The sequence below is a fragment of the Arvicanthis niloticus genome, chromosome 17, assembly GCF_011762505.2.
Source record: "Arvicanthis niloticus isolate mArvNil1 chromosome 17, mArvNil1.pat.X, whole genome shotgun sequence".
Classification (NCBI taxonomy): Eukaryota; Metazoa; Chordata; class Mammalia; order Rodentia; family Muridae; genus Arvicanthis; species Arvicanthis niloticus.
Window position 1 is genome coordinate 45,357,060 of NC_047674.1, and position 25,291 is coordinate 45,382,350.

The window sequence follows — 25,291 nt, forward strand, 5'->3', positions numbered from 1 at the left end:
CTTCTATTTCTATTCCCATTTTTCTTAAGTTTGCTCTCTTCATAGTGTCCCAGATTTCCTGGATTTTTCATGTTAGAACATTTTAGATTTAACATATTTCTTTATCAATGTATCCATTTCTTCAATTGTGTCTCTAATACCTAAGATTTTCTCTCTCATCTCCTGTATTTTCTTGGTGATGCTTGCATCTGTAGTTCAGCATAGGGTGTCTGCCTGAGTTGGAGGTAGAAGGGAAGCTGGGGCAGTGGGAGGTAGAAGGTCTGTGGGGTCTACAGGAGGCAGAGGGAAGGCCACAGCAGGTGTTCTTTTGCAGTTCTAGGCATGACCCTGAAGATCAGGTCTAGGTGAACAGAGGTTTGTAAAAAGCTTCTCATATTTATCACATGAATTAAGACACTTTAAAACAGTATTATTTTAAAACACTAACCAGAAGTACAAAGGGAAAAATGAAGTGTTTAGTCTCAGGTAAATTTTGTTACTGTAGGTTTAAAAACTCATATGGGAGAAATTAAATTAGCATATTATAAAGGATCTGATTAAGGATTAGAAACAGAATTAGCTATTTGGGTTTTGAAAGGAGTAAGGCTGGAATTAAAGGCTGTAACTCTTGCCGTGGCCACAAGATGTCACCAAAGACTCATCAATAGCACCAGCACACATTTTCATTAAAACTGCCTTTGAAAATATGCTTATGGTCTCGTGAGGTTCCTTATGTAAGGAACTCTAGGTTCCTTATGTAAGATCCAGGTGGAGGTTTGGGGATTCTTTGAACCTTCTGAAACTAAGTGAAATGCTCCATGTCCGACTGTGTTCTCATTCTTCTTGTGAAAGTACGCGGTGTAATAGACAACAAATGGTTAAGAGGCTGCACATGAGAAACTGTTAAAAAATCACTAGTAATTCTCCTGCTGCATAGGACTGCATAGAACCGGCAGCACGGGGAATCTGTTTAGTCCAGAGATGATGTTAGAGGAAAATCAACAGCTGTCCTCACACCTGTATTCCAGTTGCCACTTGCGGGGGATCCATCTGTATTGCTAGTACTGCCCTCCTGAACCGTCTCAAGTGTTGGTTAGCCAGTGGCCTTTGGAAAGCATGCTCTTCAGCTACACCAGCGTAGTGTGCCTGCGCCCCGGAGCTAGCTTTGCAGCACTGTCTGGGAATCTGTTAGAGATGTTGATTCTCAGGACTCACGTTAGCTGAAACTTTCTACACGAACATTTTGATATTTCTTCCCTGATTTCCTACATAGTTGCCTGATTTAAAGCTCAAAACCAGGTAGTTTAATAAGCAAGTTCTAGACATGTCTGGGAGCATCACAGATGTTTGCCTATAGTTTGGTCCTAGATTTGTTATTAACAATAGTGCTGTTTTCTGGTTTATGATTCTCCTGCTAAATACTATCACCTCCTCTTTCTCTCTTTTTCTTTCTCCCTCTCTGTGCAAACATGTTGTATACGCGCATGCTTGTGGTATGTGTGCACGTGTTGTGTGACACTGTTCCTAGGGAGACATGAACAAGTATCTCCTCACCCCAGTTCTGGAGTTGATAACACACCAAAGTTAGGATACTGTCAAAGTTGAGTTTGGTGAACCAAATAGTCTTATTGGGGTTACCCACAGTAGTATGGGCAAGGGGTTACTTATAGGAGCTGGGTCTCTTCAGGCAGCTCAGCTGCTCTCCTCTGCTTCTTCCATGCTGCATAGCTGATATGCCTCTTTCAGGGAGCTCAGTGTATTTGGAAGTGTGTCATACACTACTTAAGTATGTTCAGGGAAAGAGGGACCTAGTAAATCTGGCCAGTTTCAGGAACTTCCTAAGTTTTTGAGTTGTTTACTTCCTGAGTTAATGAACCCATCATCCAGGATGAACTATTTTATCTCAGAGAAAATTTTTACACAACATTAATATGTGCTCATGTATACAAAGTATGTGCCTATGTGTGTATTTGCATAAGGGCATATATGCAGTATGTATGCATGCATTCGTGTGTGTGCATTGCTTCTTTATTTTGTTTTGTTTGTTTTCATGGCAGAGTTTCTCTGTGTAGCCTTGTATGTCTTAGAACTGCTGTGTAGACCACGCTGGCCTCAAACTTGTAGAGATCTGCCTGTCTCTGCCTCCCAAGTGCTGGAATTAAAGGCATGCACTACTACCACCCAGTACATTGTTTTTTTTTTTATATATATACATGCACATGGCATGTGTATGCATTTGGTGTGCATATCTATGCATATGCCAAGTATGTGTCTGTGTTTCTAAAATGACTGCACAGAGTCTGACCCTCTTCCAGTTTATATGGCTTCTTTTCCCTTCCACAGTTCACTGCTCCCCTCTTCTCCTTTGGTCTTTTGTTTGTTTATTTTTTTGTTAACTTCTCAAGTTTAACAAGGTTGCTTTGAATTCTGACCCTTGGTTTGGAATATTTTCAGTTTGATTTTACACGATAGAGGGATGTTTCCTGCCCCAGATTGAAGATAAATGTCTAAAGATGCGAGCTTTCCTAATTACAGTCTGCTTGTTCCGATGCCATGTACTAATGTGTTTCCCTTTTAGGGAAGAATGAGGAATTAAAGATGGAGAAGAGAAAAAGTTCCTTGGCTGCTTTTGGGGTCAACTATCTTCAGCCCCCCCACCTCAGATTACACTTCTAGCAAAGGAATATTTTTTCTATACAGTGGGTGCTAAAACACCCGGTTAGATGAAATTCATATTTCACTTTTGTTTAAAAAATGCTCAAGATCTTTGATCTTCAGGATTTTTGTTTTTTCATTTCCTTGGATTATACCAAATGACTTTTTCATGGAAACTTTAACTTTTCCATGAGGCATGAAGAGCTAAAGCGATTAAGGTCACAGAGCTATTTAGTATCTGAACTTTGAATAAAACCCATGGATTTTGATCCCTGGCCTTGGGTGCTTTTCATAATCCACCCTGTCAATTTGCATCCACTTAATCACCTATAATGAATTCATTATTTTATAGGTGTTGAGCCTGTTTTTATTTGCCTTAGGGCTCAGGAGCTAGAAAGTTCTCATGTTTTTGTCTACCCACAAGGGAGCCCTGCCTTCAGCTGTGGTTTTATTTTTTCCTGCAACTATTCATTCAAAACATTCCTAGAGAATGTCCTAGGTATCAGGTGCTTTGGAAAGCAAAAGCAGCCATGATAGCATTCAGGTGTGACTGCATAAGTACAAACCCTGCTGCTTGTGTTTACCTTGTGAAGTCCTGGATGGCGGTGCTGGGTTGAGGTCGCGCTCATGGATTCATGCCTGAAGATACAGATGATGTTTGTTGCACCCGTGAGGATGGGCTAGCTGCAGATGGAGAAGGCTAGAGCCCCCTTTCCTCTCCTGTTCACTTGAGGATTTTTAGACAGTTCCTGTTAAAATGCCTCAGCAGACATCTGTTCTTATTCCCATACTGACACTTTGTATTAGTTTTGTTCTTTTGTTGGAGCCAGAGTTTGACTATGTAACTCTGGTTGGCTTGCAACCAACTCACTATGTAGACCAGGTTGGCCTCATAATCACAGATCTACTGGATGCCTCTGTCTCTTAGATGCTGGGATCGTGCTTGCCTTATTGTTACTTTTACGTCTCTTCCTTGTCCTAGAGAGAATGGGACAAATAGTTGCTTTCCACTTTATGAAATATTACTGGTCATTATAATACATAGAGAAGTTCTGTTAACCAAGGAGTTTCCTAAAGACTGAGAAGCCTACCCAGCAACTTGGAAGAAGTAATAGTAACTTCCAGAGGACCTCAGCATAACAGATAAATAAGAAAAAGATAAATAAATATTCCATGTAGAAAAATAGCCACAAGGCAAGAGCAGAAACTTCACAGAGTCATGAATTACAATTAAACATAAACTTTCTCAATTTAATATGTAATGATAAAAATGGAAATGTAATCTGAAAAGTCAAGATTAAAAATAATGTCGGTTAAAGCCACAGTGTGACACTGTGTTCTTCACCACAGGGCAACGTCAGGGTCTGATAATTTCAAGTGCCTACAACTCCATGGAGTTGTTGAGTAAGAACACAATATAGACAGTAGGAATACAAACATTTCAGGGAAAACAAGGTATTGGTTTCTCTTAAAGTTGTCCTTACACCTGCAAGTCTTTTTCTTCATAGACATTCATCCTAGAGAAACTCTGCTCATATCTGTGGCAGCAAATATTTGGAAATATCCAAAAGGCCACCGGGGAAGCCAAAGACTCATTACAGTCATGGCAGGCAGCGCACAGAGGGGACATAACACAGCATCTCCCTGCAGTGACATCATGCAGAAACTTAAGGATTGTACATTACGTAGAAAAAACAGGGTCACGAATATTTCATTCTTTCTTATGTTTATTAATGTTCAAACATAAAAGTTGGTAGCCTCTTGTTTAGAAATATAAATCTGTTTAACATATTTAAGCATAGTTTTTATTTTATATGCATGTGAGTCTTCCCTGCATATTTGTCTGTGCACTATATATGTGCCTGTAAAGGCCATGAGAGGGTGTCTGTGGTTATAGGTGGTTGTGAGCTATCCTGCTGATTTTGGGAACCAAACCCAGGTCCTCTGGGAAAAGAGTGCCCTCTCTCCAGCACCTCACATTTCTTCTTTAAACGCCAAGTGGTTATGTCTGAGAATGAGGAAGAAAATGAGTCTAGAGCAGCAGATAAATTCACAAGTATTATAGCTGTTTCAGTCTCTTGCTGTCTGAATAGTCACATGCATTTTATTTATGAGGATTATTTATGCTTAATAACCATTTCTTATATTCATCTTCCTTATAACATGTATATATATAATACTTTAATGATTATGTGTATGTATTTATATGGTTGTGTGTACGAGTGAATGTGTTTCCATATATGTGAAGGACAGATAATTTCAGGTGTCATTCATAAAGAGTACCCCCTACTTTATTTTGAGACAGTGTTCCACATTGGCTGGCCATAATTCTTTTTGGAAAAATGAACAAATAATTTAATTTTCCTTGGTCAAAGAAAACTTCGTTCCTGAAGTGACACAAGACTTTGAGTTCTTTCCACAGGTTTATCTAAACTCATGGTGGCTTTTCCAGTGTCTTTGGCTTTCCTGTGTGACCTGAGGCATGCAGAAGACAGCTGTGAAGTCAGCAGCCCCGCCTACTTGCAATGTGATTTGACTGTCTCCATGGGGACAGAGAGACTGCCTGGATCTTGGCCTTATATCTACCTTTGTGAAGAGAGTTCCCAGTGCCTCTTCGGACCAGATCACTGGGCAGAGCCAGTCTTTCCATCGTTCTCAGGCCTCTTCTTCAGGTAGCTCCATCTTTCCAAGTCCTCTTTGACTTTCCTACCAGTGCAAGGCCAGTGGGCTCCACAGAGCTGTCAGAACGCACAGGCAGGGTGGTTATGGCCTACGGGCCTCCAACTCTTTCAGAGGGGCTGTTCCACCATGGATTCCAGCCAGCCTACATATCAAAGCATCACTGTCTTTTTCAAGTATTCAAGAGAACATCTGAAAAATATGCCCAGTAAACAGCTCACTTTGTTCTTGCTTAGATTTTAATATTTATCTTCCGATCCAAAGCAACATCTGGTGAATGCCAATGGGGAGAAAGATTAGACATTATGAAAAACAGAAGCCTTCCCCCTGCTTCCCTTTTTTCTTTTCTTTCCAAACAGATTCACAAGTATGAAAAAAAATCACAGAGAAATCCAGCAGATTGCACAATGTTTATTCAAACGAAGGGGGGTTATGCCCTAGAATTACTGTAGAACTGGGGTTTAGATGCCATAAACTCATAGGGACTCTGAGTTTTTAAAAAGAAAATAAATCTAACAAGTAATACTGTGACTTTCTAGATCCAACTTGTTTTGTAAGACAATTTTTAAAAGGTGGACCTATTGGTAACTTTGCATGGCTTTAATTCCTGCTGGCCGTTCAGTTCCTAAGCAGGCTGATACCTCAGCAGCGACCACTGCCTTTTGTTTTTATTGCTCATCTGGATAGAACAGCCACAACTGACTTTTTCATGAAGACCGATTTCCTCATTAAGATATAAAACCAAGCAAGACCAGTCGCCTGTGGTAGAGGAAATAACTAGTCTTTTCCATGGCTGTCTGACTTTGTGATGGCCTGAGTGATCGGTCTTGGTAGGAAGTTGCCATCAGAGATTTGTGCTCAGCCAGAGGAAAAGAAGCACTTCCTCAGCTGCTGCTGCCCTGTAGGGTATGATATGCCTTTGGAAAGGTATCATGGGAAATGAGAGACTGGAGGGTGTCCTGGGGTGAAGCAAGGTCTCAGAACTCACCATGTCAACAGATCCTGTTCCATTGATTCGGGGGAGTTTATGTGGACATCCTAAATGGGTTCTTCCATGTTCTTCTTCCTCACTGTCAGAGGTGGTTGAAGCGGCTGTTTCTCAGAACCCATTACAGGGTGTCCCCTTACCCATCAGTATGCTTTCAGCAAACTGAGCATCTTGCCATTCTGGTACTGCAGCATGCCAAAGTGGATGTGAGTTACTGAGCTAGAATTCAGAGCTTCTTGACTTAAACACAGTTTACATTTCATGTTGAGGATGAAAGTGGGAAACACAGGGCTATCAGGAGGCAGGTCCAATCTTTGGAATACAGTTTGATAAACCATTATTCAAGACTACCTACTCTATGTCCCAGAAATTCCGCTTCTAGGACTTTATTTTAAGAAAGCAGACAGCAGTGTGTGATGTGTACAAACAGTGATATTCTTTGAAGCTAATATTTGAAAAAAGTTTAACAATATATCCAAAAGGCACGGCACTAAAAGACTTAAAACCATGCTGTAGAGTGTTTAAGGAAATGCTTCAAAAAAAAATGCTCCAAAATCACAGACCCCAAAGCAGGGCTGTAGTTGACTCCTTCTGTTGTACGCACTGTGTTTGTACTCAGCTGACTGGAAAAGCAAAGCTGGAAGGATGCCTTCAGAAAGGTCCACAGTGTGCCGCTGGGTGGCTAGGCGGTTGATCGTATTTTCTTCTTCATTTTGTTTTTATGTATTTTTTTTCCCCTGTGGAACATGTGCTGATTTCACAATTAGAAGACACACAATCAATTCTGCCAAGAGCATAAAGGAGATCCTGCAGCATACAGCTTGTCCACTTCCTGAAAGGTTCTGTTTGTGACTCTAGAGTACTATTTTCCAGGATAGTTTTACAGAACCCACTTCCATTACAAGATGCTGTTTCTCCTTGGTAGAACTAATATTGGGTTTTATGTCAGTTGGCAAAGGCAGACAGATGTATCTGTGGCAAAACTGTGCCCTGTGCATCCATCCATCTACCCATTCCTTTCCCTCCCTGACCACCACCCGCCATTCATCTTTTAGAGAGTACAGCTATGGTGTAGGCGTTGTCCCAGGTCTAGTGGGTGACTCGGTGGTGATAGAACACGAAAGTCAACAACCTTAAGAAGGTAAAATAAAACAGCAGACATGAAGTCATGAGCTATATGTGCTAAACACCTACAAATTTCCAAACTCTTTAGACATGAGCATGTCTCAAAAGAGAAGGCATCACTATGTAAATCCAGGTAACGAAAGCAGCAAGAACAAAGTCACCATAGATTTTTTATGACCTTCTCAAAGGTCAGCTAAGCAGGAGCAGAGTGAAAAAACAGTGATCCCAGGAAGGAAAGGAAACCTCTCTAGGGGGTATGGGAAGTTCTTGAAGGACTCTTTATTAAGTGAATATGAAGTCCCTTTTCAAAGTCTATAGTGAAATCAGGGCGGTATTGGGAGTGGAACCAGAGTCTCTTGGCTCACCGTGCACTTCATACAATGTTGTCTGTCAGCGTCTATGATAAAAGTCTTGGAGAGAAGGAAAGCCAGAGGCTATGCGAAACAAATTCTGCTGAAGTGGGAAAGGAGAATTCCTGTGAAGCTTTTATGACTCGTGCAAAGAGCACAGAACTTTATCACCTGTTTTCATCAGAATCTGATGACGTCAACTGAAGGAGCAATAGACCGAGAGTCTAGAATCTTAGGTCCTAGAACAATTATTAGCACTGTTTGAATAAAACATTTTCACCACATTCTCTTAAATATGCATGCATTTGCTTCTGTATTTGTAATCATATCACTAGCTATGCCTTTATGGATATCTCAGTTTATTTAGATATTTCAATTTCTTTATGAATCCAGTCAACTCTTATCTCCTCATTCATAACATTCCTGTAAAAGAAAACAGAATAATAGTGTTTTGCAAACTTTGAAATTTTATAAGTGTAAACTTAGGGTTTTTTTTTTTTTTTTTTTTTTTTTTTTTACAGGAGCTTACTTTGTAGCACTGGGTGGCCATCTGATCTGCTTGCCTTGAATGTCTATTTCAGATATTATGGCTTCCCTGCCAGTTTTTCTAATAGCTTTTAAACGATACACTTTTCTACTGAGGCAATCAGAGACAGATTAAAAAAAGTATGAAACACCAGGAAGGGGTTAACCTTCTAGAACAGAAGAACCTAGATAGAGAAGACAATAGGTTGAGAACAGGCAAAACCAAAGCAGGCAGGGCACCCTGTATCACCTACTCCAATTTTTGCTGTAGAGGCCAATGACAGAGAGGGATAATGGGCAAATACTTTCCTACTTAATTGTGGGAAAAATGGAGAATTATGGGAGTTTAGACAACCCAGCTTGACATTATCCCTGACAAAATTGTGGGAGGAATTATTAATCAGATCGTTGTGATCCTTCAGAATTAAAAGTAGCTGTCTGGGGGCCAACTAACATGGAATGTGGTTTGTGCAATACACGAACCTCATTTCTTTCACATAGGCTCATAAGTGATTTATGATGTAAACTCAGAATGAGCCCTTCACAAACTAGTCTAAGAATCTCCTCCAACCCAGCAGCAGAAAAGTAAATCGAAGCAGAGAAGGAGAGAACAACTTTTGGTTGCCAAGCCCCACCCAGAGTGGATCGCCCTGCCTCAAATTGCTTTGAAGTCAGGTATTTGGAGAATTCATCTTGGTTTTGCATTTGTTTTTATTTTCATACTTTCAACCATCACACAGCATTTTAGTTTTCTCTCTTTTATTTTATTTTTTTTTTATAATTGTAAAATTTATTCTTCAGAAACTTCATAAACGTGAACAGTGTGTTCTGGTCAAATCTACCCCAGCTCATTCCTCCAGGTCCCCCAGGAACACACTTAATACATCTCTGTCCCAAACTCATGCACTCTTTTTCCTTTTAAAATAAATAAATCACCTAAGTCCAGTTGGTGAGGCCCATACAAGCAGAGGTGTGGGGCCACCATAGAAATGTAGGCAGTTCACCTATAGCCACGCTTTCTGCAGTGAGCAACTGCCCATAGCTTCTCAGATGGGGGTGGGGGCCTAGGAGCCCTTTCCCTAACCCTGCTGGAATGTGGACTGGCTCTATCTTGTGTGCATAGCCACATTTCCCATAAGTTCTTATGGGCAGTGTCCATGTCAAGTCCAGAAGAAAGCACTCCACAGGTTTCTTCCTTACTCTCTGGTTCTTAAACTCTTTCTCTCCCTGCTCCTCACTTCTGAGATGTTCCCTGAACCATGGGTGGAGCAGTGTTGCTACAAATGACCCACCTGTAGCTGAGTATCGAGACTCATCCATTCTCAGTGCTTTGACCAGTTATGAACCTCTGAATCATCCACTCACTACCCTTTGCAAAAGGAAGCTTCTCTGGCCATTGTTGACAGTAGCACAAACCAGTCTACAAAGAAATATTTAGAAGGTAGTTGGACAACTGAACCATTTTCGAAATAACAGTATATTCGCCACTAAGACCTATGGCCTCCCCAGACATAGGCTTTTGATCAGGTTTAATTTTTGTTATTTTAGAACTGAAGCTATTCTACTTTTCTTCTCTGAATCCTGCAGCATGATTGGCATTTCAGGAGCGAACACAATCTATTTATCCCAGGGCTCCATTTGCCTTCAGGATTACAGTTTAACTAGGTAGACGATTGCACCTGATTTAAATTGTATTCTAACTATGGGCTCAAATGAGGTGAAGTATTTTAGAGTTGAACATGGATTCTGACATCTCTTCAGTGATGTGACTCACACCACTGCTACCCAAACTGGAGCAAGCTTTGGATTTATTGGGCACTTACTGTATGCTAGGTTCTGTTCTAGCCATTTTATATGCATTATTGTATTCAATTCTCTGGCACCTCTACAAAGACAGGTGCTAGATTATTAGTAACTATTTTATAAAAGGGGAGTGAAAACAAAGTTTGGCAAGTGCTATCTTAAGTGTCATATCGATGGTAAGGATTTTTTACTGGCATCCCATTATAACTCACCAGCTTCCACACCTGACCTTTGTATTCTGATGCTGCCCCATGCCTCTATTGAATACATACAGTACAGTGAAACCTCCACACTGAGGAGTGCTGAGCCTTTGAGATTTTTGGCATCTTCAAGTAAACACGAGGCAAACAAAAGAACAGCGTGCTAGGTGCCATGGGCAGTAAGCTTCTAATGAAAAGAGAACAGAGCTTCAATGTCCAGAGCTATGGGTTAGCTCTGGGTTAGCTCTGGGTTAGCTCTGGGTTAGCTCTGGGTAGTGTGAAGTTAAAATGCACTGATGCTCCATAGGTCTAGGACATGATGGTTATGAAGTCATGTCTGGATACAACTGAGGATATTTTAACACGAGGAAACAAAGATTAAGTGCTGAGACGGGATAGTAAATATAGTCATTATTTCTAGCAAATTGTCTGAGAAACCATTTTGACACTGATTTCAAGAAAGATGCTACAGCTTGACATGATTTATAGTCTCTGTGTCGGTGACCTTTGTCCTTCCTGCTGCTCCCGTGGGATCTGCTACCTTCTTTGCTGATACTCAGTTAAACCCTGCACATCCGAGGGCCCAGCTTAGGACGTGTGCCACCCAAGTTCTCATCTTGACAGTGAATAAATTTGTGTTTGGCTTTATGCAAATCTCCCTGATCTCTTTGGGTTACCTACTTCTTACTTCCACCTAATTTACAGGCTGGAACGAGACCTTGCATATAAAATTGTAGGAACGTGGGAAACAGCACATATTATTACTAATAATCTTTGAGTTAGTTGTAACAATGCCTAAAGCCAGGATTATTCCTGAATAAATATCACACCTGTTGGGGACACTACTCTTTAATATCCAGACTGTCGCCTCCTCTGACTGCATAGTTTTAGACTCTCTCTAACGGTGGGTGTGCTGCTGTTTTTCATTTGAAACCCAGTCTGCCTTCTCTCCTTAAAGCAAAAGGACTTTTAAAAGTGAATGTCTGGGATATAACTGGTACATATATCGAATCTCCTTAGTCTGGGCTGTTAAGTAAGTTTAATTAATTTACTAACTTAATGTTCTACTGCTAGCAACAGAGCCTCATTGCCATCAGCTGGGGAGAGGGAATTGAAAGCCTAAATGGGCTCATTTCTTCACAGTTGGAATTAGGGACCAGTTAGCCAGTTGTGAGGGTTTTCCAATTTCTCCATCTGCCCTGGGGGGGATGCAGGCAATTCAGTCCCCCCCCCCCCCCCCCCCCAACACTAAGTGTGAATAAGATCAGGAAGAGGTACAGGGATAAGAAAAAGAAAAAAACAACTCTAAACAAAATAAAGAAAGTAACCTCAGGTTTTACTTCCAGTTTTAGAACCGAAAGTGCTGACTGGGAGCTGCTTCTTGGGTGGGGCTTGAGGAACGTCTGCCCCTGCGCCTAATTTGGAAACAAGAAAAAGGCCTGAGCGAAGGATATTTAACTGTGTGTGTTTCTGTCCTTGGGTGAAGCAGATAAAGGAAAAACAAATAAACAATAAAAGAATGGAAACAAAATTACAGAAATTTGCAAAATTTGACAAATGGTGGCCTGTAGTTGCCACAAGCTAATGGCTCCCAATGATTAATAAGAGTAAAAATAATTGCATTTCATTAAGATTGATGACACCCCATTTAACCTCCCCTCTTGTTTCAGCCCTAAAGTGGAAAGAGATGAAGTTCTCATCTATAATAGCTCCTGTAACATTACCATGGAAACTGAGGCAGAGATGGAGTGTGAGACGCCTAATCAGCCAATTACCGCCAAGATTACTGAAATACAGAAAAGCTGGGGCCAGAACACTCAGGTATAATCAAATCTTTTTTACAGACTGATTCAAACAGCTCAAATTAAATTTGTAATATTGTGTACATTAAAAAAAAAACAATTTAATCCAAATGGCAGCAATACATAATATTAAATGCTCTCAATCTTTGAGGGGGCAGAGCCAGTGCCTAGCATCTGAATTCATTGTTAACTATGGTTAATCATATATTTTCTAAAAAAAAAAAAAAAGAGTACTGTCTGACTTCTGTGAGGGTGAATTCTGACCAGATAACCTCTGAAGCATTTTTGTCCCGATTTCTGCATACATGTTAGAAAGGAAGCCCCCAGTACTTTATTTCTTGATGAAATAAATAGTCTACCATTTAACCAAGCCCTTCTGGAAGCCTTCCAGATCCATCAGCCATCTTCATCTTGCGGGATAACAATGTTGCTGGTCTATCCAGTTCAGTTCTGTTCCGTGGGTGGGGGTGGGGGTGGGGAGTGTAAGCGTCAACCTTAGAGGAGATTCCTGGGAAGTTAGAAATAAGAAGGGCCAGAGGCCATTTTGTCCAGCCTCACATTCTCAATGCATCCCATTTAAACCACTGTCTCCAAGTGACTCTTCTAATAATACTGTGTTCTTTAAGTCCCCAGTGAGAAATTCCACAACCTCCCAAGGGAGTTTGTGAGAATTGAAATCAGAGGCTAAGAGTTCTTTGGAAATCTATCGGATAATCTCTTACAACTCCCCAGGCTTCTCACTGTACACAGAGCAAAAAATAATATTTATTGAGCACCTACTCCCTTCGGTGCCTTTCTTTCTTCATGAAAGCAATCCTGAGGTCATCTTGTCTTTGTCTCTTTTACTTGGTACAAACATTTATTAAGTGCCTATTATATGCCACTCGGCATTCCAGGTTCTTTTGTGTATGCCGTTTGATTCAGTCCACTCTGAACCAAATTCACCCACCTTTGGTTTGTGGTACATATTTTTGTGTGTAAGTTTTATCTTTCTGCTGAAAACTGTGTGTGGTTTTGAAAAGTCTGTCTTTCTGTCCTCCCAAAACTGTTCCCTGTCTGTCCCCACACCCAGGACTCTCTAAGTTCATTTTGTCCTGTCCCCAGGTTTCTCACTTCTAGCTTCACAGTCTCCTCTCAGACACCTCTTCCTTTCAGTCCACGGCTCACACTGGCTTCTCATTTCCAGGTCCACTGTCCTGTAATTGCAGGCCACACCCCACTCTTTGCTTCTTACCCAGCTGTCAGTGGGAACTCTCTGGGACACGGAGCAATCTTAAGACTCTCAATCTTACTTTTAAAATTATTTTTCCAAGGGTCTCATATGTGTACACATGCATGTAAGTCATTTTCATGCCCTTTGCCCTCTCTCATGTCACCTCCTCTCCTGATGAAAGCTTTTCTCTTTCCAACAAAGTTCCCCCTCCTCTTTCATGCCATTTCTTTGGCATGTGACCATTGAGTTCAGTTTGTGTTTTATTCATGACCACAGGTAGGATGTTATTTACTGGAACTGGAACAATTCAGTGGCATCGCCACTGAAGAATAGGACATACTCCACCCCAAACCATTAACTACCCACAGTCTTTTATGGAGGAAAAGGGTCCCATGAGATGTCCCTCAACCATCATGAAATGTTGAGGGGCTCCATCTGATGCAGGTAGCCATAGTTTCAGTGAGTCCGTGAGTGCAAGAGCCATGTCATGTCCATGAGATGTCATTTTGTGATGCCACCCTGTCCTCTGCCTTTTAAATTCCACCCTGCCTCTACAAAGGTCCCTGAGCCTTGATATTGAGGTCTTTAGTGCTGAACACCTCACCAGGTCCTATTGTCAGCTCTAGTTATAAGTCTTTGTTTAAAGCACCTAGGCACCATTCTTTCTGAATGGGTAACAGTCTATCTAGTGTTTTTGAAATGTTAACATAAGCAAATTCCCAGTAAAGCATCCCAGAGGAACATTGCTTAAGTGTCTGAGCTTAGGAGCTCTATTATCAGATTTGAATACACTGCTCACCTCAAGGGAATTATTTAACCTACTTGTGACTCAGTTTTCTCATCTGTGCAGTGGGGATAACAATAATAGTAACTTCCTCCTCAGGTCCTTTTGAGCTTCACTATATATAAGGCACCGAAAACTGCATTACATGTACAGCAAACGTCCAGTGTTAGCCAGTGACCGTGCAAGAAAATGGTGTCAGTTGTTTATCATGGTGCTTGCTGCTTTGACCAGATAACTTCACTTCTTAGATTTCATTAATTTTTTTTTAACAATTCAGAGTGTAATTTTGAGATTTGAAGGATCTTTACACGCTTCCCTTATTTTTAAATTCTTAAACAATGCGTATGTATTAAATTCTAAACATGTTCAAGTTTCTCTGCTGTGTCCTTTTTTTGTTGCTTTTTAAATTAATGATTTTTATTTGTTTACATTTTAAATGCTATTCCCCTCCTTCACAAACCTCCCCATCCCATCCTTCCTCCCCTTTGCCTCTATGAGGGTGCTCCTCCTCCCACTCACCCACTCCCACCTCACCCCTCTGGCCTCTCCTACACTGGGGCATCTAAAACAATATGGAACGATGTCTTCACCGTTAAAGGCTAGCTGCATAGTGAGGTAAGAGAAGAAAGTAAGGTTTACAAGAGGGTTTACAACCTAGAGTCGGTCTGATGGGTGTCACCGAGACTAGTGTTTCAGTGTGACTAAGATTCCTGAGGACAGATGACTTGGTATGGATCATCATTGACATCATTGTCACTGGGGAGAAAGTAAGTCTTCTGCTCTTTAGGAACCGGACTGTGGGAGAATGAGGGCGTGTCTCAAAAACATACTGTGATAAAGCAACGTATAAGAAACTCCATTTCTTACCAATGAGGACAATGTGTACCACAATTGTGGCTGCAGCCTGTGGTAATGGTGACGGTGACGTCACAGTTTTAAGCAGTCTATTACCAAAGCCCTTTCAAGAAGCTAGGAAACACGTGGGAACAGTGGAAAAGAGCAGAATCACCAGAATTTGAGATCTGTGTTAGCCTTAGCAGGTTCCTAACTAATCAAACAAGGGTCGGGGACACAATTTTAACATATCGGCTATATTATTGATTGTATTTACATATAGAGAGAGCTGGGGATATCTGTGTGGCTTAAGTGGGCACACAGTTGTCTAGGGCCCAGTAAAATATAGTTCTAGGCAATGGAAAATTTGTCAATTCTCGATTCTGTTTGCTGGTCTCAGAGAAGTTCGCTTTGTTTTGGGAAATGGACATCATGAAGTCCGTAATTAACTAAGTGGATATAGAGTTGATTTATAACCCAGGCCAGTATGATCTGAGAGTAATGAGTCCCTGGTGATTTTTCTATCCATGTTTGAATGTGTGCTTTCTGTACTGCAGCCTTGGGAATCTTCGCTAGCATGCAGACTAACTTTGTCTCAGTCCAGATAAGGAAAAGTACAGCGCTGACAGGCACTTAACTGAGACAAGTAGAAGGGCCCCAAAGTCAGATGAATTTGTGAATGTCAGTTCTCTTCTTGCTGTGTGTGTGTAGGGTAGATATGAACATACTTACATGTTTATGAATATATCTCTTTGTCAAGGATATTTAGGGGCATTTGATACATGATTCAGCATGTAAATTTGAAGACCCGTGGTAATTAGCAGAACTCGTCTTTGGAACATTTTAATCTAGTATTTTCTCAAGGGACTGATACCTCTCCTCATGGCCTTGCTCTGGAAAAGAGTTGTCTGTGTCACCCAGTGTTGTTTAGTTCTGTGGTTGTCAAGATGAGGTCTTAAGAACATAAAGCAAAGCAGGATTGCTTGTCTGGGGACAGCAGATGGATTTGGTTCATTGTATATAGCAGGGCTTGTGTTCAACTTGAGCACGCCTGAGGCAACTGTGGAACTCTATGACAATCGTGCAGAAGGGAAGGCTGAGGAAAGCAGCTTTCTCTTCGTTTCTGCCTCCGGGATATTCCGCCAAGTTCACCCCACTTGTTTACTTGTTTGTCTCAGCGGTTTTCGGGGGGGAAGCTACTTGAAACAGCCTTTCTAAGGGAAGTTGTTTTTAATATTGAATCTAGAAACTTGTATCTACTACAATATTATGTGGTATGAGAATAAAATAAAGATATGTAATTTGATATAGTAATGAGAAAAGCATGTGAAATTCAGAAAGTTTACTCCACCCTGTGCATACTCTGAATGATGATTTGAGAAACTGTAAAATGTGACATGGGACTCAGAAAACAACAGTGAACTGAAAGCCAGAAACATAGCAAGAGCAACACAAAGGTTGTTTGTGGTATGCCTCTGAACTTAATATAGTTTTGTGCTGTGTGTGTGTGTGTGTGTGTGTGTGCGCGCGCGCGCGTGTGTATGTGTGCTTGTATGTATGCATATGTGCATGTACACTAAGAAGGCTCTGCTGGCTGGCCAGAAAGCCCAGAAGATCACTTGAAGTTGGATTTCAAACCCTTGCTACCGTTTTGTTGTTGTTGTTGTAGCAGGGTTTGTCTGTGTAGCTTTGGCCATCCTAGAACTTACTTTGTAGATAAGGCTGGCTTCCAGCTCAGTGATCTGCCTACCTCTGCCTCTTGAGTGGAGTAAAAGTCTGCGCCACCATTGCCTGGTATCCTACCTTTGTTTATAAACATGGGTTTTGGTGATCAAACTTAGATCCTCCTGCTTGTATGTCAAGAACTTTATTCACTAAGCTATTTCTCCATCCCTTGCCATAGTTTCCAAGAATGTATTTCTAACCCAAAGAAATGGTGACATCTTTCAAGTAGATATAATGACAAAAAAAAAATGAAAAAAGAAAAGAGGAAGAAGAGAGGAAAATGAAGAAGATAAAGAAGAAGAAGAAGAGGAAGCGGAAGAGGAAAAGAAGAAGAAGAAGAGGAAGAAGAAGAGGAAGAAGGAGGAGGAGGAGGAGGAGGAGGAGGAGGAGGAGGAGGAGGAAGAGCACATGTTTCTTTTTTGAAGAAATGAAGAATCGCAGAGACAAACCTCAGTACAAAGCAGTGGAAAGTAACTGGGAGAGTAGCAGATGGTGTAGCAAAGTGGAGGAAATATTCTCAACAGAGAATTGAGATAAAGAGGGAAAAGACCAGTCACTCTTTAGACCCCTAAAACATTGAATTTAGAGACAGTGAGATACCAGAAATTGAGCACAAGATAGCCCACTATTAGTTACTTCACTCAATGCTGTGCCCAAATACCTGAAGCTACTTAAATTGGTAAATTTAATACTTATTCTTGGCTTACAGCCTGAGGGGATACAGTCCGTCATAGTGGGTAGTGGTGGTGGCAGCAGTGTGGCAGCTTATGAACAGTGTGTAAGAAAGCAGAGTGCACAGAACAGCCAGGTTATAAGACCTCCCAGCCTACCCCTAGCCATCAGTCTCCTATAATCTAATCTCGACAGGTTTCCAAATAGCATCTCTACTCCTGGAACACGTGTTTGAACACAGGAGCCTGTGGGGACCTATCACATTCTAACCATAACAGGCATATACAAGGGTTGCCTGATGTCTACAGAGGGAAGTCATAGTCCCGAGAAGTACCATTCCTATTCCTACTTAACTAATCCCTATTCCTACTTATCCCTATTCCCACTGAAATGGCATAACAGCCACTCAAATATCACCTTCCAGGAAGCACACACATGATTTCAGGAGAAACTACACTAGCCAGGCGTTGTGTTTTCAGACATAATTGAAATGTGAGCAGATAGGTTATCTGCTTTCTCTTTAAGGAAAAGTCAATATAGACATTCCCCATTAAATTCAGTCCTCCAGCCAAACCTGGAGATTTAGATCTTTTGCAAATCCAGTTTTACTTCTCCCAGAAAGGCTATTGAGTGATGTGTCCTTGGAGAGATTAAAACAGAGTGAAGATTCCCAGGTACCACATCTGAAAATTTCATGACATCTACTTCACACGAATTGTTCTCAGGTTATTTTTTAAATTTTAGATTTATTTTTATTATTTTATATGTATGAGTATTTTGCCTGCATGTACATCTGCATACGTACGTCATGTATGCCTTCAGCTTGAGGAGTGGTGAGCCTATCTCCATGTGTCCACCTGGAATCAAACCTACCTGGGTCCTTTGCAACACGTGATCTTATCCACTGAGCCAATTAATGTGTCACTGTTAATGTGTCATGATTTGGCAGACTTATGATTTGGACCAAAAACGTACTAAGTTTCAGATTTACCTCCATGCTACGTACAAGTATAAAGCGAGCCAAAATACACTTCAGGAATAGGTTAAAGTAAGACAGCAGAATAATGAGAGAGGCAACATGCAAGGACCACGATTTTCTCATCAGAAACACAGTACAGGGTATGGGTATTCTCAGAGATGCCGTATCACTGGGTGGAATGTTGCAAAATTGGAGTCTGAGGTTGCTGAGGATGGGGTAGATTCTAGGGAGGGTATCAGCATGCAGGGGCAAGTGCCAAAATGGAGCTCTGAAAATCTGTATGGTCTTTTTAATCTTTGTTGCTCAGATCATGAGATCTGGCCAACAACATCTGCTAAGCTGTCTGGAGTGAGCCAAAGGCCCACAAAGACCAAGAGCAACAAAACGCTGGGTGATTTCAAATGGCAACCAGGAAGACTGGAGAGACGCCACTCAGCTTTCTCTTAGTGACTACAAAATGACTCATAGACGTTTGATGCTTGGCTGGTTAAATCACTACCACATCCCTCAACTTTGTGTGTATATATGTGTTTGTGTATATGTGTGTAGTATGTATGTGTGTGTATATGTGTGTGTATGTGTGTATATGTGTGTGTATATGTGTATATGTATGTATATGTGTGTGTATGTTGTGTATGTGTATATATGTGTGTGTATGTGTGTATATGTGTGTGTATGTGTGTGTATGTGTGTATATGTGTGTGTATGTTTGTATATGTGTATAGTATATATGTATGTGTGTATATGTGTGCATACATGTGCATATGTGTATATATGTGTGTGTGTAGTATATGTGTATGTGCGTATATGTGTGTATGCGTGTAGGTGTGTAGTATATATGTATGTGTGTATATGTGTGTATATGTGTATATGTGTATGTATGTGTGTATATGTGTACATTGTGTATATGTGTGTATGTGTGTGTATGTATGTGTCTGTCTATATATATGTTGTCTGTCTCTATATATGTGTGTGTTTATGTGTGAGTTGAGTGTATGTTTGCTTGTATGTCCATATATGGATGTGTGGATATGCTTGCATGTGAAAATGAGTGCTTATGCATGTGGAGACCTGAAGTGGATGTCAAGTGTCTACCTCAGTCACTGCGCTTTACTTTCTTTACTGAGCATCTGTCTCTCATTGACTCTGGAAGTCACCAGTTCCAGCCAGCTTGAGCTAGTCAGCTTGTCTTTAGGGTTCCCTGTCTTTGTCTCCTGAGTGCTGGGACTACAGGTGGCTACCATGCCTACCCAGCTTTTCAGTCTGTTCTTGGGTCTGAGCTCTCATTCACACACAGGGCTCTACCCACCGAGCCATGTCCCAGCCCCAAACTATTGACATTTTTAAGTTCATTTGGGCTTCTCAGTACATTTCTAGCTCAGGATATTTATTTCCTTAAAACTAAAAGTTTTTTTTTTTTCTCTTGTGATAGCCCATAGTACTTTATCATACTTGTCTCGTGGAATTTATCTCTTTTGTGTATTTAAATTATAGGTATTGATTTCAATAGTCTATGTCCCAACTAGACAATGAAACTCATTGAAGGTGAGATCCATTTAAGATTCCTCATTGAGGAATGAATACATGAAGGGGAATACCCAGCTTGGACTACTGGTCAAAAACCAACCACGCTGCTTAAATTGGAACCCTACTTGTTTGAGGAGAATGTCCTAGAAAATTTCCACAAGTCAGTAGTGACAGCATTCAGTGTTTCCTTTACAATATGTTTAGGTATCCAGAAACAGATTTGAAAAGTGTGTAATTAATTTTGTGTCTCCTATTACAGAAATCCAAAAACAGTTTCCCCTTTATTCTGTTTTATGGCCCCATTTTTATTTTATTTTGTTTTATTCTCTTTTATATTTTCCTTTCATCTCTTTTCTCTTTTATTTTCTCCTCTCCCTTCCCCCTCTCCCACTCTCCCATGCCATCCCTCACCAAGTTTTGCCCTCCTCCTCTCCTCTCCTCCCTTCCCTTCCTTCCTTTCTCTCCCACTTCTCTCTGTCTCTTGGATCTACCTCTCTCCCCTGGCGTGATGGCGATGTGCTTGCAGACAGAAAGTATGCCATGCAGGGCTGAACTAGTTCTTAGAACAGGGACATAGAAGGCAGGAGCTTGAAGGTTCCCTAGCTGACCTGCAGGAAAACCGAGTCCCTTATATCTGCATTTCCTCTGTGAAATGAAGGTCCTAATGCTTTAACAACTGTCTACTGCCAGGAGAGAAGGATCTGCAGAGCAGACATTTCATCTCAGAAGGGGCTTATCTCTTTAGGATAATTAGGTAGGCAGCAGAGGCAAGCGAGCTGCACAGCGAACAGGACTCTTGGGGCCTGACTTCTAATTCTAGAACTGTCTGTCTGTGACTTCGAGGCAGCTCACTTAACCTTTCAGTCAATTAGCACTACCTGACACTCAAGTTTGGAGGAAGACAGTACATACAAAATGGAATAGTCAGAGAATCCTAAAAGTTCAATGGTGTCATCATGATACAGTGCCTGTGACCTTGGACTCCAGGAGAAAACTAGATTTACTTATTATATAGATTTGCCTTGTTTCTTTCACTTCACCAAGTATCTTGTTTTCTGTTTCCCAAGGTTGGCAGGATATAGCAAGAGTGAGGAACAGCTGTCCCTCATTCATAGGTAGCCTCTGAATATGCTATTTTTTATTGTCTGTAAAACACATATTGAGACACACACCTGAAAAGGAATAGATCTGGACAAGCTTTTTTTTTTTTCTTTTTTTTTTTTTTTTTTTTTTTTGCAAATTGTTGTGCAAGGTCAAAGTGTTGTTTTATTGTTTAAGGTGGTGACATCGCACTCATAACCTGCAGTACTAAAGACACTTTGTGTTTGTCATTGATTCAAACCTAAGGTCTTGTATGCTTCTTTATTGTTCCTTCTTTTTGAAGGAACAAATTGGGGAATATATAGCCTGATTTCAGTGTTTAACTTACCTTTATAAGCTTATTGCATGTCTCTCCCTCCACAGAGAATTTTACTATTGTTTGAGTTTGTGACATCAGCCTGCTCTGAAAGTTAGGGTTACATTTCATGTTAAGGCTGCATCACACGTTAGGGTTCCATGTAACATACATTATCAGTGAATGGGGTGTCAGTTTCAATGGCTATTTGCTATTCCACAGACACAAATGTCCTCATTATTTCCAGTTATGATATACCACTGAGTAATTATTACATCATAATACGGGAGTTTGAATTATCCCAGGAAAACTGCTCCTCGTCGTTAACCTTAAAATCAAGTTTCTGCCCTCAGTGAAAAACAAAGCTAGACAAGTCTGTGAAAACAGCCCTGTGAATAACAGGCAGGGGCAGTGTCCCTGTTGGAGGAGTAAGTAGAATTAAGAATATTGAACTAGTTTCTATAAAACCTGTTAAACAGAGGTTACCAGTAAGATAGACTCATTCATGATGTTGGCTATGAATTTGTTTCCATATGATTTGGAGACTTTCTAATTCTTTGGTATAATCCAGTCTCATGGGGACTGGACTAATCTAAGTTAAGGTCCTATCTCATTGCATTCTACTGTAAGCTCCTTTAGTCACTGTCTTCCTGATAGTGTCTGAGAGTGTTGACCACACAGGTAGGAGGGCCAGACAGAACCTCTTCAGACCCCCCCGGCTGTACACAGCTACATAGTAAGATCATAGCAGGGAAGCTGGTGGCAAAAGAACTGATTAAACTCTAGTGCAGAACTTCTCTCTGGTTGCCTTTCTCTATAAAGCTAATTGGAAGTATAAATCAGGCAAAGTTTTCACAGAAGGAAAGGTGTCTTTCCCAAGGGAGGAGAGAGAAAAGCAGCCTGTAGAAGCAACCATTTAATAAGGAAATAACATGTACAGTTTATGTATTAAAACATAGAACAAAACCAAGAATAATATGCAATGAGACAAGAAAGGTGTGACTCAATCCTGTTGGTTTTCCCAAGGGAATATCTGGCATTTCTGAAGTGTGATGATCCCTCAGTGGGTATCCTGAGGTTCCTCTCTTGATGAAAGGTTCATAAAACAGTAACCTTCCCTGGGCTCCACTTGATGCTGGAAGCTTCCTCAGATCACAGGATGCTTACCTGACTTTCTTGGCTCCTGTCTTAAGTCACTAGTTCTCACTGGTTCTCAATCAGTAAGACTTGACCCCTTTGAACGTCAAATGACTCAGGGGGTTTCACAGGGGGTTACCTAAGGCCACCAGAAATCATGGATATTTACACTATGATTCATACTGGTGGCAAAATTACAGTTATGAAATAGCAAACAAAATAATTTTATGGTTGGGGGTCACCACAATATGGGGAATTGTATTAAAGGGTTGTAGCATTAGGAAGGTTGAAAGGTACTGACTTAAGAGAATAGCAGAGAGAGAGATAGAGACAGAGGCAGAGACAGAGAGAAAGAGGGAGGGAGTAGGAGGGAGAGAGAGAGAATATGAATGTGTAACAATTTCCAATTATTTCTTCAGTGATAGTGTCTCCAAATCCTATTTCTATTTTAAGAGCTAGGGAGCACTGTACTTGCCTAGCCTTTTGGGCTTTGATGGGTACATCTCATTTGAATAGAATGTGGATAGTAGCGTTGCATGTTAGGACCCTCCTGTCATTTATTTACAATGTTAGCTCATTATAGTAACTATTATTAATGTTATTATTTGTGTGTGTGTGTGTGTTTGTGAATGTATGCTGGTTTTTAGATGTTGGAGCATCCGTGTGTAGGTAAATGGAAAGATCTCAGGGGTTGGTGCTTATTTTCTACTTCAGCTGCTGGGTACATAGGATAGCCTATCCCCAAGCACTGGGGATTTCCACTTTGGTATCTGTCTCCCATCTCCTGTAGGAGTGCCGGGGTTCCAGACACACATTGTTGCGTGCAGCTTCCTGTGGTTTCTGAGGATTAGAAGTCAGTTCCTTATGCTTGCATGACAAATACTTTACCTGCTCAGCCACCTCCTCAGTGCGCACGTTTTAAAATTAAATGATAGAATGGGCTTAATATATATTAACGTATTGATTGTCCTGACCCAGAGAATGGGTATGGACATAGACAGAAAAATAATCTTGTTAACTTTGTATGGACAAGGTTGGGAGTAGGAAGATAGCCTATCAGTAAGGTGTATTTACTGCTCTCATAGAGGACCAGGTGTTTGTTCTTAGCACCCACACAGCAAACTTACAACTGCCTGTTAATTCTCCTTCCATGGGATCCAATGACCTCTTCTGGCTTCCACAGTCTCCTGCACTTTCATGGTACATACACATGAAACTCACTCAAACTCATATACAAATATACATACATACATACATACATACATACATAAAATGCAACAAATACATTAATCTTTAAGAAATAAAAAGATTATGCCATTGAAGTCGTGGGGTCATTTCTTACTATACATGACCTACTGAATGTGCCATATTTCACAAGTGGCTTTTGTAGCCTAATGGCCTCCTAGGTTTTATATGCTACCTCTAATTTCTCTTTCTGAGCCTACCCTGAGTCTCAAAACTTAATGATTTTTGGTGGCAAATATAACAGGTGACACCATAAGAAGGGAGCATTAGGTGGTATGATGGGCTGATGTGCTTTGCTGGAGTAAGCTGGAGTAAGCTGGAGTAAGTTGGAGTAAGTTGGAGTAAGCTGGAGTAAGCTGGAGTAAGCTGGAGTAAGCTGGAGTAAGCTGGAGTAAGCTGGAGTAAACTGAAGTAAGCTGGAGTAAGCTGGAGTAAGCTGGAGTAAGCTGGAGTAAGCTGGAGTAAGCTGGAGTAAGCTGGAGTAAGCTGGAGTAAGCTGGAGTAAGCTGGAGTAAGCTGGAGTAAGCAAGCTTCCCTTCCATGGGCACTGTGTTTCTGTTCTCATCTGCAGTTCCCATCTTCTGAAAATCATCAGCAGAGTTTTCAGTACTGAGACTTATTCACCCTTCACAATACTGTTACAAACTGTAGGAATAAGTGGGGGTTTGTGACTCTCCTGACATCTGTCTTAGGTCTCTTTTTATTTCCTCAGAATATTAAGCTTTAAGAAAATTTATTCAAATGTAGTATATGTCTATATCTACAATTTATACTATATTCATGTCAATACCCACAGCTCATTATAATCCATAGGCATTTTCTGTACATTCTTGCTTTCTATTTTTTTCTCATTTAATTTTACATTAAAAATATTAATGGAAAAAGAAGCTATGAATTTCAAAGAAAGCAGGAAACGGTATATAAGAAATTTGGAGAGAGGAAAGAGAAGGGAGGAATGTTATGATGATATTATCATCTCAAACATTAAAGTATTTATTACTGCACAGAGATGGAGAGATGGCTTAGTAAAGTGCTTGTCCTGCAGACACTAGTGTTAAGTACAATGTGAGAGCCTGCGTAAAAAAATGAGTGTGGTAGTGAGTGCTTGTAATCCCAGTCCTAAGGATAGGGAGACCAGTAGATCCCTGAGGAAATCACTGGCTAGCCAGCCGTGCCTACTTGTTGAGCTGTGTGCAAGTGAAAGTCTCTGTCTCAAACTAACAAGGTGAAAGGTTTCCCAAAAAACGACACTGCAGTTGTCTTCTGCCCCCTCTGACCATGTGCATGCTATGAATGTGTGACTACATGTGTGCTGAATACAAGAACATGTAAACATACAAATATTATTATTAAGACTTTGAAAACAGATGGACAAAAATTTAAATGGACTTAAATGACAGGGAGATTCTATTACCTCACTGAATGGGAGAGTTTGGTGTCCTAGGAATAGGAATGGCATAATTCAGCAGCTTGGGTGTCTGCAGAATTTAGTCTAAACCTAAGTCTGTCTCTTGTGGCTACAGATGGCTTTTATGGTTACTGGACTACTTGCTTTCCTACTCACATGACATGGGAATTGGAGAGTCTGTTTTGCACAGTTAGAGAGGAAGGGACATTCTTTTCCATATATATTATTACATCTATTCAAGATTGCTCTTCACTAAGTTTTTGGA

The 25,291-nt window shown here is 40.8% G+C and overlaps 1 protein-coding gene across 7 annotated transcripts in view; it reads left to right on the plus strand.

Annotated features, from left to right (window-relative positions):
* The window catches only part of Pkhd1 (PKHD1 ciliary IPT domain containing fibrocystin/polyductin), a 440,341-nt gene that overhangs the window by 81,739 nt on the left and 333,311 nt on the right, over positions 1–25,291 (plus strand). For 6 of the 7 annotated variants that reach the window (XR_013104680.1, XM_076915223.1, XM_076915219.1 and 3 more), the window contains 2 exons: positions 5,057–5,306; positions 11,975–12,125. Coding sequence is in view for 6 of the 7 variants with exons in the window: in XM_076915223.1 (XP_076771338.1) it covers positions 5,057–5,306; positions 11,975–12,125 (401 nt within the window). In the remaining variant the exon portion in view is untranslated. The remainder of the gene's footprint in view (positions 1–5,056; positions 5,307–11,974; positions 12,126–25,291) is intronic. The other variant, XM_034521655.2, reaches the window with a different exon arrangement.